Source organism: Rhamphochromis longiceps, linkage group LG2 (assembly GCF_057381845.1).
Source record: "Rhamphochromis longiceps isolate RC_006_pf linkage group LG2, R_longiceps_female_GT1.1, whole genome shotgun sequence".
In the NCBI taxonomy this organism is placed as follows: Eukaryota; Metazoa; Chordata; class Actinopteri; order Cichliformes; family Cichlidae; genus Rhamphochromis; species Rhamphochromis longiceps.
Window position 1 is genome coordinate 26,330,403 of NC_140558.1, and position 15,077 is coordinate 26,345,479.

The 15,077-nt window shown below is 43.6% G+C and overlaps 1 protein-coding gene across 1 annotated transcript in view; it reads left to right on the plus strand.

The window, feature by feature from the left end:
* Nucleotides 1-4,111: 4,111 nt before the first annotated feature.
* LOC146677314 (connector enhancer of kinase suppressor of ras 2) overlaps nt 4,112-15,077 on the plus strand; it is a 67,088-nt gene continuing 56,122 nt past the window's right edge. The window contains exon 1 of the mRNA XM_085420521.1: nt 4,112-4,485. Coding sequence (XP_085276647.1) covers nt 4,422-4,485 — 64 coding nt within the window. The 5' untranslated portion in view covers nt 4,112-4,421. The remainder of the gene's footprint in view (nt 4,486-15,077) is intronic.

Genomic DNA, 15,077 nt, shown 5'->3' on the forward strand with positions numbered 1-15,077 from the left:
AGGCAAAGACAGAGGTACAGCTTTAAAGCCAATACTTGGTGCAACCACCTTCATTATTCAGCACAGCCTGGACTCCCTGAGCCAAACTTTCTTGTCATTTCTTCAGGTAGTCTTAAGGAATAGTTTTCCAGGCTTCCTGAAGGGCATTCAAACCTATTCTTTGCTTGTTGGCTGCTTTTTGTTCTGTTCTGTCAAGACCATCCCACAGTGCTCTAATAATGTTGAGGTCTGGGCTCTTGGGAGGACAATCCATGACTGATAGTGTTTTTCTATCCAGGTATGCTTTTATCGCATTGGCAGTTTGTTTTGGGATCATTGCCATACTGAAAAATGAAGCTGTTGACAGTCAGACAGCTTCCATGCATGACAACACCACCAACTGAAATGCAGCACCAAACCATGACAGAGCCTCCATTGTATTTTACAGATGGCTATAAATCCTCGCTGTCATACCTCTCTCTCATAACTGAACCAGAAATTTCAAATTTGGATTTGGCACTCCATCAGACCTGTTGCCACTGATTTTCAGTCCAGTTCTTGCTCTCCCTCTTTCTCCTTGTTTTCCTTCCTTACCTACGACTGAGACCATTTCTAATGAGGCTTCTCTGAACAACAGATGATTCAGCTGAAGGTCAGATGCATTTCACAGGTCCTGTGTTAGGCTTTTTCATCATTTTTTTCAACCTCTACTTGTCCAATTTCCTCACATTTGTTTTTGTTTTTTGGATACACTGCACACCACACCAAGATATGCCAAGTTGTCAACTAACCTCTCGTTAGCAATCACCTGTCAAACTCTGTTATGTTTGGGATTTTTTTGTGAATTAAATTAAAGAAATGACAACAAATTATGTGATTCTGCAACAGACTGCTAGTAACAAATAACATTTTAACAATTTAAAAACAGTTCTTTGCTAAATTGTTATGTGTAGATATGAAACCGGTTCATCCATTGAGTTAAGAGCCTTTTTTATGCTTGAATGAGTCATAGTCAAGTGGTTTAAACAACCAACCAAACAAACAAAAACAGCATCTCTCTGAAAATGCTCAGGTGCACCAACTGGATTGGAAAAGAGTGAAAAAAATAAACAATTTCAAAAGAAAAACATTGAAAATCTTGCAGAACTATTTCTCGGATAACTGCAAAATTAAAAGACAGTCTGGCTCCTTGAAAGCAGAATGCAAAGGAAAGAGGGCACAGGGCATAAAAGTTATAATAGTCCAGTACTATAATAGCATAACAGTACTCAGTCATTTGAGCAGCTGCGTAATTTTAGTGCAGTTAAAATACTCAAAATACTAATCAAAACAAGTACTTGTTTTATCAAATGAAAACCACTAAGAGTACTTTAATAAATCCAAAATTCATAATTACATACTTATAAATGATAACGTTATGCCTGACTTTTGGCAAAAACAAAACAAATGGTCCTGTTGAAACTCCTGGTAATTGTTAGAGCCATTCAGCCTTCAATTTAATTGTACACACCGTCATGAGTAATGAAGTGGCACACAGGTAACCTTGTCCATTTGTTACAAACTGATTTATTAACATGGCTGAGTTAAATGTGAGACTTTTAAATGTGTGCAAGTTTCGTAGCAGTGCTGTCCTGCGTTAGGACGGGGTCGTGAGGAAGAAAACAGCGGTAGCCAAATTAGCGTAAAAAAACCCCACGCGGACTTTCACAGAGCTGGGAAAACAAAGGCGAACAAGTTTTAAAGCAGAGCTGGGAAATGTTTTGTTTGAAACAAAAGTCACATACGGGAATGTTGTGCGACCAATAAGCAGGCGGCAGGTTTATTTTGAAAGGCTGACTGCGCATGGCTACAGTCAATATGGAAACATTAAGGAGAGAATTAGCAAACAAATTGTGGGCACGTCAGGAAACGGCGGATTCCGGCGCGGATTTACCGCACGGGAGGCTCGTGCCATAACTTTACGGTCGAAAACCCGCACAGTAAACTGACCGGGTAAGAACCGCTTTGTCACAATGGCAACACAGACAGCCTACGTTAGCTTGCAGGCCCGAGCGGCCATGTCTGAGCCAGCCAACGTTAGCTAGCATTAGCATAGCTCTCCCAATGGATAGCTGCAGCTAAACTTTTCCTTCAAATCTGTGATTTCCCGACCGCGGCAGGATCATTCTCACTGACCCTGGCTTCGAGCGGATGCCAGGCTACAAAGCGTTCTGGGGTACCCTGAAGCAAAAAGGAAAAATCACGTCCCTACATACCATTTTTGATGTTAAAATCAGACGAACGCTCAAATTCAGCAGATTTCTTCACCAGTCCCCTTTGCTAGACAATGAAATCAGAACGTCCGATCATCAATTCTAATCATGATTGTGACGTATTTGCAGACAGGAGCCAATGGGAGCTCGAGATCATCGCTGTCACGTTCGGAACAGGCTGAAAACTGAGCACCGTAGTCCCGCCCACCATTGACTTTGTTCACAGGACTGCTGGAAGGAGGAGGTCACAGACATGGAAGCAGTGGAAAGTTTGGGTGGGGAATGCCTCGTTTTCTCTTCACCTGGATATCTCTTACTTAAACTGCCCTCTACAGCACTGCACAAGGAGGAACTGTTTCACTACAGGCTGCAAAAAAATAACACAACAACCCCCCCACGCACACTTTGTTTGATTGCAGATGTGTTTAGAGTTCTGGCTAAGGTCTTCATGAGTTATTATACGTTTCGCTGAATATTAGAATTTGCTTTTGGAGATGTAAAATCTACACTTATAAAACTTTAAGATGGTGTAAATATGCACATATGTTTTCATTATATGAATTTGTTATGATAATGAAGATACAAAACATATATATGTGAACTGAATTACTGTTTATAGTAATAAAGTTTAAGCACCTCATCTAACATAAGTTTGGATGCACTCTCAGCAAGGTCCACAACGTAGCTGATTTTCAGTACCTGTTACAGCCAAGGAGTTTATAGGTAACACTAACAATCAACACGGAGACTCGGTGCTATAAAAAAATAGGTGCTGATTTCTATTCAATTACCATTTTTGGACATAAACGAATCACAGCAGCAGTCACCTCAAGGTGCTTTTATTGTAAGATACCTCTATAATAGAGATTTTTCTGTATGAGAAACTGATATTTGATGTTTGTTTTACTTTGAATCTATGACAATGAAACAAAGACTTGCCTGTCAATTGCAAATATTATAAAACAATAATTGAATCTCGTTTTAATTTAGATGACTTCTAGAGTCATTATTAATATAAACTGCCACTAAGAAGGGTCACGTAAGCACTTTGTACTGTTGCTAATTTTTTTTTAATTCTGCCGAATTAATTAATTAATTCTCTCAATAAAGATGTCTCTCATTCCTAAACGATGACCTGAAACGGTATCTATCGTGAGTGGAAGTTGGTGGTGTGGATGTGTGTGGAAGCGGGCGCTGCTGTAATCCATGACGTCACCTGGTTCCCAGGTACGCAGCAGGGGGCGCTGTTCCTCCCAGCTAGGGTCCACACAGCGAGCAGCAACGCCTGACAAAGTTGATGCTGATTTCCTCACAGACTGAACTTTAAAAAAAGGAGGAGGAGAAGAAGAAAAATCTTACACCTGCTTGCCATGTGATGCGGCACGAGCTGCTGACGCGCAGACGTGGTATTGCAAAGCAGCGCTGACGAATTCTTTCTTTGCTGGGAAGAAAAAAAAACATAATTAATGATCATTTCTGAAAATTTCCACAAGTGCCCTACTTATACCGTCTCTTGTATTCAGTAGAACCTACTGCATTTCATATATTATTTATCAGGGTGTTGCTGCTACATAGTCTGCTGTTTATTTACTGTTTGCATTACCCCAACCCCCAGACACCCCTCCCACATTGTGTATATGTACATGTGTATGTAAGGCAAGGAGGGAGGGAGACCGAGAGAGATCCTCCCTATATGGTGTGCGTTGCACCATTCCCTGGTCTGTATTATGAGTGGTGGCCCTAGTGATGCTGCAGCGAGGCGGGCTGGAGGGGGAAAAAAGAGGAGAGGAGAAGGAAGGGAGGGGAGGGGTCGCTCCATCCCCTGTGCGCCCACCGAATCCACTTCTCACAGAGCGCGGGGCTGCTGGCTGGCGGGAAGGCACGAGAAAGAGAGCGAGAGAGTGAGAGAGCGAGGGAACGAGAGGAGGGAGGGAGAGGGAGAAGCGAAGAGAGAAGAGGAGAAAAGCGTGTGTGTGCGTGTCCGTGTGTGCGCGTGTGGATTGCACCACCGCATCCAGTTCACCGTTTTCTGCAGGCGGCCATGCTCCGATGGAGAGAATAAACCCGACCACGTCTGGTTTCCCCACAGATTTAGCCACTCCGCTCCGTGTTTCCAGATGTGACTGACAAGTCGTTTTATGTCGCCCGCATTGAGCTGTGCGCCGTTCATCTCGGATAGACTGTGACACCATGGCTTTGGTTATGGAACCTATAAGTAAATGGACACCAAAGCAGGTGCTGGACTGGATGAAAGGTAATGTTGGATACCCCACCACCATCACCCCCATCCCCCTTTTCTCTTTCTTTTTTTCTCCCTGTTGCACCATGCTCTAACGTTTTCATGCTGCTTGTGGTTAGACCGACGATAATGATGATGAGGATGGTGATGATGATGGTGGTGGTGATGAGTAGCAGAGGGCCACGCTCTGTGCATGTGTGTTCTCCTTGTCCAAACCTGTACCCTGCGCCAGACCACTCGGAGACTGATTAAAGTCACTAAAGTGGACCGAAATGCGTTCGAGCATGGATTCCCCCCCCCCCCATTAAGAAGCGGGGACTTCAGGCTTCTGTCATCTGGCTTGCTTGAGAGCGCATCTCCTGCAAGCCCAGCCATATATGGCAGCGGCGGCGGCATCTCTCTCATCAATGAATGCTGAAGATATGTCATCTCCGCTCACTGGCACATGCCCTTATCAAACCCATGTCACCTCTCGCCGTGCATGTGTGCGCGTGCCAACCGTGCGTGTGTGATTAATGTAGTTAGCTGCATGCACCCCCCCCCCCCCCCCCCCCCCCCCCCGCCCCCGCCCCCTCCAGTGGCTCACGCCAGCCCGTTTCAGCACCGTGGACAGCGCAATGCCGCCTGCCATATAAGGCAAACGCAGCGATCACACTCGCTTTTTTTTTTTTTTTTGCTTTTTTCCCCCTGCTGCTCGCTTTGCTGGCACGAGTTAAGTCCCTTCAAAGCGACAGTATGAATGAGTAATCCCTAATCTCGTGTGTGTGTGTGTGTGTGTGTGTGTGTGTGTGTGTGTGTGTGTGTGTGTGTGTGTGTGTGTGTGTGTTTGGTGGCGGTGGTAGGTGGTGTTCTCACACACATGGTCATCTACAGAAGCTGTGAGAGAAACTGTGGTAGGCCTATTGACAGACAATAGAAATGGAAAGGGAGGGTGTCCGCAACCCCTTACTTAAGAGGATGACTTAATCGCTCCTTGTTTGATGACTCAGACTGTTACAGGAGTGTAACAGATACTTTGCGAGTGTGTGTTTGAATTATATATGCAGTGGCCAGGTTCGGTATTTAATGTAGAGATGTGCTCGATCCCCAAGTCCCTGTGTGGCTTTTTGGGACCACTACTTTCCTCGTGTGACGGCCAAGCGGTGATCTCTTGGGTTGGAGAGTCAAGGTATAGCCAACACACCATCTGAGTACGCGGAAAGGGATTATTTTGGGATGCGTTACATTAAAGTGATTACGACGTTGTTCCAGGTTTTTATGCTCCCCTCTACCTCTACCTCTCTCTTTCTCCTCGGCCTCAGTCAGTGGAGCTCCAGCTTCATGCTCTGATCCGTGGAGTGCTCATTCGGCACTGCATATTAAGAGAGGCTGAGCGGATTTCTTTTAATGTTTTTGTTTGTTTGTTTGTTTTATGTGAGATTACATGGGGGCAGGCCAAATCGTGAATAGATATCGCAACTTGGAGAACAGAAACAGAACACAAAATAAAAAGAAACATTTGCTCACAAGATGTCGAGAAGCAAGTGATCAGAGCTTTTACCCCCTTTTACAGAGCCAGTGCCAACAAAAAAGTGATGTCCACCTTATTTGCAGTTTCTCCAGTGTAAACAAACCCTCTCTCCACATGTAGCCCAGGTTCCATTTGATCAGCAAGAAAAAAAAACCCTGAAAAACAGAACATAACTGTTGAGCTGGTGGGTCTAATTTCCACTGTCATGTTGTGATCGTCATTAAGCCATCGCATCCCACTGCAGTTTAAAAGCTCTCAGTGTGGAAAAGAAAAAAACGAGGAAAGAAACTCAGTGCCACGATTCAAATCCACCTGCTCGATAATGAGTACAAATGATCATGCTTCACGATTTTTCACGTTTTGTTACATGCAAATCCTAGACGTCTTAAAGCACTGTTTATAAAAAAAAACAACTTTATGTTCAGTGAAGGACAAGCAAAGAAATATGTCCACATTTGCATCCAACCCTTTGAAGGAGAACTGTTTCATCTTGGTCACATAAAACAAGCCACATCCCGGCCTCTTTCACATGAAGCTCGGAGGCTCGTTTTCATAGATGTTTGCCAGCATCTCACAGTGTCATCCCTGTTCTTGTGAAGCTCCTTCCCCCTTGTTTTTTTCCCCTGCAGGGATTTATAACAGACCAGTGGAAGGCATCTTATTTTCGCGTGAACAAAGTAAAATGTGAAAAGCTAGTGCTAATCTGTCCGTTTATGTAGGTTCCAATTTGGCCTCTTTGCTGGGGAGCACCCCGTCTCTCTCACGCCGATCTAAGTACTCTTGTACCATTTTAGCAGAGCAGTGACTCTGAGACCTTCTCTTAAGAAGAAGTACTTCAGCAACCCCCCCCCCCCCCCCCCCCCCCTTTGCTTTTGCAAACACTTAGCAAATACGTGGGTGCCGACAACAAACATTAAGATAAACTGATATTTTCCCCGCATGAAGAAGCCAAAATTATTATGGTGTAAATGCTGTGCCTGTAAAATGTGTTTACTGTCATTTGATGAAAGAGAGAAATAACAAACACATTAAAACATGTTATGAACCAGTGCAAGAATCGTGCAAAAGTCTGAAAACTATTGAAAGAAAAGTCAGTAGAAAAAAAAGAATAATATCCATGACTTCGAATATTTTGTCAGCTGTGTGAGTGTGCAAAAAGCAGCCAGAAGCTGTAGCTCTTGGAACAAAATGAGCCATTTAAGTGATCCGTGAGCGTGGGTGATGATTTGGGCATCAATCAGCGGATACCCGTCTACATTTTTGGGAATCCATCCCTTACCAGCACAACAACAACCACACAAGCTCTGCTCTTCTGTGTGGGACGGCGTCTTCTTCTTTTCCTTTTCCTCCACAGCCCTTTCCTTTTATATGAACGGAAACACGATATTCTGCAGCCCCAGCCAGAAAACCTGATACAGCTATAGCAGACCATACTGTATCTCCCGCTGCTGTAGAAGGACTACTCCAGCGGCAGAACACTGGCGAGCCTCACAGAAAGATGACTCATCAGCATTTGTTTTGATTTTAAACACCCACACCGGAGGACTTTCCTCTATGTATGTGCGCGTGTGAGCGCATGATGCATCTCCAAGGGTGTGTGCAGACGCAGTGGATGCGTTAAGCGTGGCGCGCTCCAATCTGGGCTTGTTTCTGAGTCCTCTTTCAGCCACACGGTATCGGCAGCTTGCTGATGCATACATTGACAGGAAAATGAATGAATAAGGCAGCTCACTTTTCCTGCAGTAATCCCTCTTACCTCTCCGCGTGCGCTAATGTATTGGAACGATCTCGATGTAAATGGTGGGGTGTCACATTTGATTCAGCGCGAGGCTGCTTTGGGTGACTATAGACTGTAGTCTGTGTTCAGATGGAGGGAAGATTCCAGCTCACTAATGTGTAGTAGTGTGATCTTATTAAAGAGCTCCTCTCAATGTTATGTGGTAGATTAAGTCTCCTGGAGTGTTAAGGACCATGTTTAGCATCATTCCATACTGTGCCTTCTGATTGCGTCTCCCGCTGGTATGGTAAGGAAGTCTGTGTTGCAGAACACTTCCCCCCGGCTCTGACTGTGTGCTTGTCGTAGTTTCAGCTGCATTAAAGATTGAAGAGTGTGCCTTATTATGGGGCGGGGGGACACACGCGAAAACTCCTCGTGTCCTCTATTATTCACAAAAGAAATGCTGAGGTGAAAGCGTCACGTATGGGCACCGATGCTGCGAAGCATAGGATAGGATAGATAGATATGCGCGCACGCTGACACGGGCATGGATACAAAAACTCTGGAGCAGCAGCTTTAAAGTGGGGCATCAGTAGTCATGGAAACCAGATCTGATCATGTTGGGAGTCACGGCACATGTCATAAGATGGGGAAGCAGCAACACGCACACGCAGATGCCCAGCGCACATCCAGACTCGTGTAGACCCATGCCGCATATTCACATGTTTCCCCTCCGCCTGCTTCATTGCCTCGAGTTAGGGACAGATAGAGAGAAGAGACCGCGGGGACATGAATTCAGAGATCGGGAGGCCCAAAGCGAAATGAAAGAAAGGCTGAGGAGCCTAAGATGGGGGAGGAAATGAGGGTGCGTGAAAAGGGAATGCTGGGCATGATGGCGAAAGGGAGAAGCGGTTTCAGAGCGGGGTGTAGAATAGGGGATGCAGTGGGCATCATATCAAAGCACCCGGTCTATCCGGCTGCTCGGACAGAGGGGCCTGTGTGTGTGTGTGTGTGTGTGTGTGTGTGTGTGTGTGTGTGTGTGTGTGTGTGTGTGTGTGTGTGTGTGTGTGTGTGTGTGTGTGTGTTCACATGTCCGTTACTGGATTGTTTTTGCACCTGTTGTTCCGGGGCTGCCGTTTTACGGCCAAACATGTTAGGATCAAATGAAGTTTTTCAACCCAGGGCCAAAGACTTCAGATGAGGTCTTATAATATACAAACGGGATCACTTGAAATATCTAATTAAGCCAGCAAATGTGCACTATAAAATCCTTTATGGTGCACACTAACAGCTTGCTGTGAAACTACATTCAGTTTTCTTCATTCTTTGCGCAAAAACCATTTGATTGCTGTTAATGCCTGTGAGGTAAAAAAAAAAATAAACTTAACCGCAGTTACAGTTTTTACAGTATAAAGTTGTAGGTTTCTTTGGCAATCACAGACTCATTGGAATATAAATGCTTGAATCCAATAATTTAGAAAGCCAGCCAGGATGCTGTTGTAATGTAACAGGCTAGAGCAGATATGTCAAACTCATTTCACATCATGTGCCATACACCAATGAAAGTACATAAACTTGTACAGTTACAGAAAATGCTCTGGTAGTTTATTGCTCAGACTGTCCCGTAATGGTAAATTTTGAATATAAAGTTTTCATTAACTGAGAGAAAATATCCTTGTACTTTGGTGTAGTATGACTGGGAATAGAGGTGGAGGTCTTTATCTGTAGGAAAAGCTGTAAAACCTGTTAAAATACAGTTAAAAGTTCGATCTCTAATTCACATCTTCTAAAGCTGTCTGGTGGACTGGATTGGAGTCTATGATCATAAAGTTAGAAAGTATCCGGGCACTAAAATAAATGTCAAACAGCGACTCTTATTTTAGCTCTGTTTTGTTCTCCACCAGCTTCTTGGTAGCAGCTAAATGGCTCGTTCCCCTGCTCTCGCTGCTAACTGTGTGGCCGTGTAGAGTTAGATTTTTAACATACACCTTTTTAATCAGCTCAAAATTATTACCTGCTGTTAACATATTATCAGTCTTTCTATTCCAGCCTTACTGTAGTCACTTCACATTCTCTCAGGTAGGTCAGATCCTCAGAGTAAAGCGCTGCCCGTGAACTCCTCGCAGTTTTCTGGTTGACCCTGTTCTGTGAGATTGCCTCTTGGCACCTCCCTGCAAGCTGGATCTCAGAGAAGATGCCGTGGTGCACTTGAAGTGTACAGGGGAGCTAAAATGCCACAGTCATAAGAATATTCTGGCATGATGTGATGAATATTTCACAGTAGGAATATTTTTAGTGAGAGCTGTGTCTTTTCCTTGCGCTCGCCGATGCACTTACTCCGGCTCGGATCTCACAGTTGGAGGGTAAGGCAACAGGACAGGAGTCTTTGGTGCTTGTCACCACTCTTAGCCCAGGCCACAAACTGACCCAAACATTGTCTCAAAGAAGGACGAAGGTTTGACTGATTTCAGCTGACATTAACAGCCAGGCAGTGGAGCCTGTTTTCCGCAAGTTGTTGGTTTTTTTCCAATTTGAGGCAAACTCAACTCTAAGAACAAGAACTCTTCAACAAGCTTTCAGCCATAGTGGAAGGCATGTACAGGCTACTGTGTTAGTATTTGTGTGCTTAATGTGTGTGCGCGATCCTTAGCTTAGTATCAGTGCAAGGTCTTGAGGGGAAGCAACTGCTGATCGCTCACTTCTGCTCGGAGGCCTATCTCTCCCTTTGGTTGCCTGGCAACCCTTGTGTTTCTGAACGGGAGGGGTTTATTTTGCCCAGGAAAGAGGAAAAGATTGGAGGGAACCCCATGAAATGTGGATGAAGCTGTCAACATGAGATGCTTGCTCAAGGCTTAGCACTCTGGGATTCAGGGATGGTCAGGATCAAGGGATCCCTTAGTGCAGGGGTGGGCAATTCCAGGCCCCGAGGGCCGGTGTCCTGCAGGTTTTAGATCTCACCTTTGGTCAACACACCTGAATCACATGATTAGTGTGTTACCAGGCCTCTGGAGAACTTCAGGACATGTTGAGGAGCTAATTTAGCCATTTAAATCAGCTGTGTTGGTTCAAAAACACATCTAAAACCTGCAGGGACACCAGCCCTCGAGGCCTGGAGTTGCCCACCGCTGCCTTAGTGTTTCCTATAGGGATCTATTTAACGCACAAACAACACAGGGCCTTTGACTTGAGGTTATAAAAACATAACTGCGCTTGCTACATTCATATTTTAAAAACAATAGACAAATGTGTCAATCAGTTAATCTCACAGTAATTTTAAGAATAAAAATTAAAACTATTCAGAACCTACAGTCATATTACTAAAATCTATATCTCTCCCTGTCGGACTGCATATTCTCTTCCAGCTGAATGTTTTGAGTACTGCACGTCTAAAAGAGAGAAAAGAGAAAATGGCCTTGCAGGCAACACAGCATAAAAAAAAAACAAGTACAGAGAAAAATATTTACACAAGCTGCCAAGCAGACACCTTTTGAAGCAGTGTCTGCTGATAATGGTAATATACTCAAACATAACAGAAAATTAGCATTTTGAGTGACCGCTGGAACCTGTCTTAATTAGCCCTGAGATCTTGGGTTTGGTCTTCTCTTTGCTATTGATGTCTGTGCCGTGTCATCACGCCAAGAATTAAAAAGTCTTTGGAGAAAAAGCTGTGGATGCTTATGAGTCTGGGAAAGGATTTTAAAAAAATCTCAGAAGTATTTGAAATAATTACACTTTAAAGAAAGTCGTTTGAAGCAACTGCGAATTTGGGAGCGGCCAAGGAGCGACCCTTTTAATGCAAATTTCACCACAGGATGTGCAGCTTGCTCTCCTGACTCCTGTGTCAATGTGAAGGTTAGCAGTTGGGTCAGGAACCAAACCCATATTTTGCATATTGTTGTGAACAAACAGGCAAAGAGCAGGCATCTGTATGTGCTTTGTAAAGGCAAATCAAAGATGGCTGGCCTCTTTAACAGTAGATGTGTTTGGCAGGATTTTTTAGGATAACAGTTTTAAAAACATGGACAAATCCACCAAAGAATGGCTCAAAAACAAAAAATGGACGCTATTAAATGATAAAGAGGACAATAGAATCCTGCTGAAATGTTGTCGGGGGATTTAATCCAGGCAACATATCCAAGAAAACTCTGCTGGAACTGACAGCAATCAGCAATTTGTGCTGAAAAGTGGATAAAGATTTTAGCAAGACCATGACAGAGAGCAGTGGATTAAATAAAAGACGCCATAGAGGTGCTGATTTTCTGCTCTGAAGAATGCCACACCTCAGGGTTTTAATGGTTACAAAGAGTCCAGTACTAGTAATATACATGAATAGCATACATGCAAAACTACTGTAATACTACCAATATTTCCTGTCCTGTCTCCTCTTGTAGTTCAGTAATAATTCATTTAAAAAAAAAAACCTTCTAAGTCTGATCATCCAGAAGTGAGAAGCGCTGCTCAGACTCTAGTTCACAACCTTTCACGGGAGAATTTATGCTGTTGTGAATACTCGGGATGTCATTTTATGTCAGGCTGCAGGCAGTAGCCTTGATTTGAAAAGAAAAAAAATACTATCGATCAAAACTGTCTGAGAAGTCACACTGTTGACAGTTGACACATTTCTGTTACCAGATGTCATCTGAGGTGCAGAAATCAGAGACGTTACGAGCGATGCTGAGACTCAGCAACTACAGTTCCTGAACTGTGTCGGGCAAATAAACAACAGTTACTGGAAAGACACTGAGTGGCCTGAGCCCACTGGAGAATAATTACAAATAAGCTATGATAAAACATCTTATTCCTTTGAATATTTCCCAGAGGGTACGAGAACAAGCTTATGACTATGAAAGACATTTCACATTCAAAATTGCTTTTTGTGTATTTCGGTTGGGCTTGTTTGTCCTGCACAGGAGAGTGAGGTCAGTTTTCATATTTTCTGAACACTGCAAACTGTCTGAGGATGCAGTGACTGCATCTCACACACTCGCTGTGGCGCAGTTGTGTCATCTGAGTATACAACATTTTAATATCATTAACGATGTGGTGAGGTTATGGTGCTGAGAAAGCTCGTCTCTTATAGCGCTTGTTCGTGGCAGCGTTTGTGCGCCATGTGCTATTTCCAGCTGGCACATGAACTCGGCAGATGAACCCGGATCAGCTGTTTGTCCTCTAGGGGGGGAAAGCATTCTGGCTCATCTGATTGGCTAGCAGCTGTGTGTCACTCTGTGGATGTATGCGTGGGTTTTAATGCATATGCGAGTGCGAGCGTGTGTAAGTGCATATATTTGAAAAAAAAAAAAATCTCCTTACAATGTGTGTGCATAATCTCTTTGCATCTAAATGTGTGTGTGTTGCAGAGGTGGGAAATACTATAGCTATGGTATAGTAGGTGGTTTTCCCCAGGAGGCGCTCTTAGTCAGCCTGGACCTCTGATTCTTCATTCATCACATCTCCATATAATTTACAGTACTGTGATTATAATCCTTATGCACTTCAAGCACAATGAGTTGGCTTTAAAAAAATTTATTTATCGATTAGTCCAGAATAAAAAAACAAATCTAATCAAAAATTGATTTACGCAATTATTCCATTAGGTTGAGAGATTTTTGGGATACTTGGCAGGGAGAGTGTCCAAGCGTCTTGTGTGGATTTAGGCTGTCTCGGTGTCTTCTCCTTCTTCGTGTAATCCCGGACAGAGATAATCTTAAGTGCCTAAAACTCTTTCTTCCACCCTCAAACGATCTTAAACGTGCAATGAAGATATTACACTGTCACCAGAAATCTCATTCGCGTCGTGATGGAATAAGCTATAAAGGGGCCCGATTGCATCACGTGGTCCCTATTAAAATGTGTTTCCCTTGCGCCGGAAGGAGAAATGGGGAAGGACAAGGGCACGGAGGGAGTGGCAGAAAAAGAGAGGTATTAGTTGGAGAGGAAGGCTCACCTTTCTTGTGGACATAAAGACTTCCATCTGTGAGATAGCCAGCACAGTTTTTTCTTCCCTCGCCTCTCACAGTGAGGGTCAGGAGTAAAATATTCAGGCACCCTATTTATTAGCTGCAGGCTGTCTTTCTGCTTTATCTCCATGTTCTCTACTTCTAAAGCTGGCGGCCGGCTAAAGGAGACTGCAGAGCGAGTCCACTTGTGCGTGTCTCTGCCAGCTCTGGTGATGATTTATGAGACTGTACTAGACTGTCTTACCACAGCAATGAACAGGGTGTATTCAAAGAAAAACTAAAGCTAATTTGAATATAATACTAGAATATAGCACTGCACTTGGCCTTACTCAAGCATTTGTCAACAAGAGCAGTCTTGTAAAACAAATGGAGTTTCTTGTAATTTTTTAAAGTGGCCTTTAGTAATAGTTCTCCAGCTGTTCTGAAGCTCTTTTCAAGGTTTTTCTTTAGGCATTGGCTGCTTTTTCACTCATTTAAACTCCAGTTCTTATATTTGACCATTTTCAGAGGGATGTTTTTTCAGTTTGTTTGTTAAGCCACATAACAGTGACCAATGAATCATTCGAGGATAAAAAGAAACTGTCACGGCTGCTGGCGTGAGCCGTGTGGTGTAGGAGGAAAAGAACCCAAAATGCAGGCAGTTGACTGGTGATGAGAATGAAGTTTTATTTGCAGAAGTGGAGCGACTGAACAGGTAGTGAGACAAGACGAATAACTGAAAAAACCTAGACTGGGAAAACTAAATAACAAACCTAAGCATGAAACGGGGAGCGGCCAATGCAGAGAGACGTAGTTACACCGAGAAACACAGACGATCCGACGATGAACAGAAGCCAACACACACTATAAATACACACTAGGTAATGAGGAGATGACATGCAGGGGTGGACACAGCTGATACTAATGGACATGATGAGAGGCAGACCTACAAAGTAAAACCGGAAACACCCAGACTGTTTTGCAACAAAAACACAGGGACCTGAACGGAGCACAGAGGGGAGACACAGGTAGGGATAATAAACACGACAACCAACCCAAAGAATTAATACAGAATCAGAATAAACACCAAACACAAGATGAACCCAAAAAGAAACACAAAACGCTGGGTCAACGACCCAGGATCATGACAGAAACAACTCAAAGGGCAAACCAGCACTGCATCTAAACACAGCAGACAACTTAGCAAAGTGTTAAACTGTAATGCAAAGACATACAATTTCTTTAGCTGAATCTTTAAAAACTGCCAAACGCAAGAAATAGTATTTTTGCACCAACACTGTGATTCCCAAAGAACTAAAACTTGTCATGTTTGGCATACTTTTGTGCAGTGTGAAAAAAAATTTCAGGAAAGTGGAGAAGTCGAAAAAGCTGCAGGCCAAAAAGAAATGTGCATCAGTTGAACAGTATCTGAAATTCGTGCACA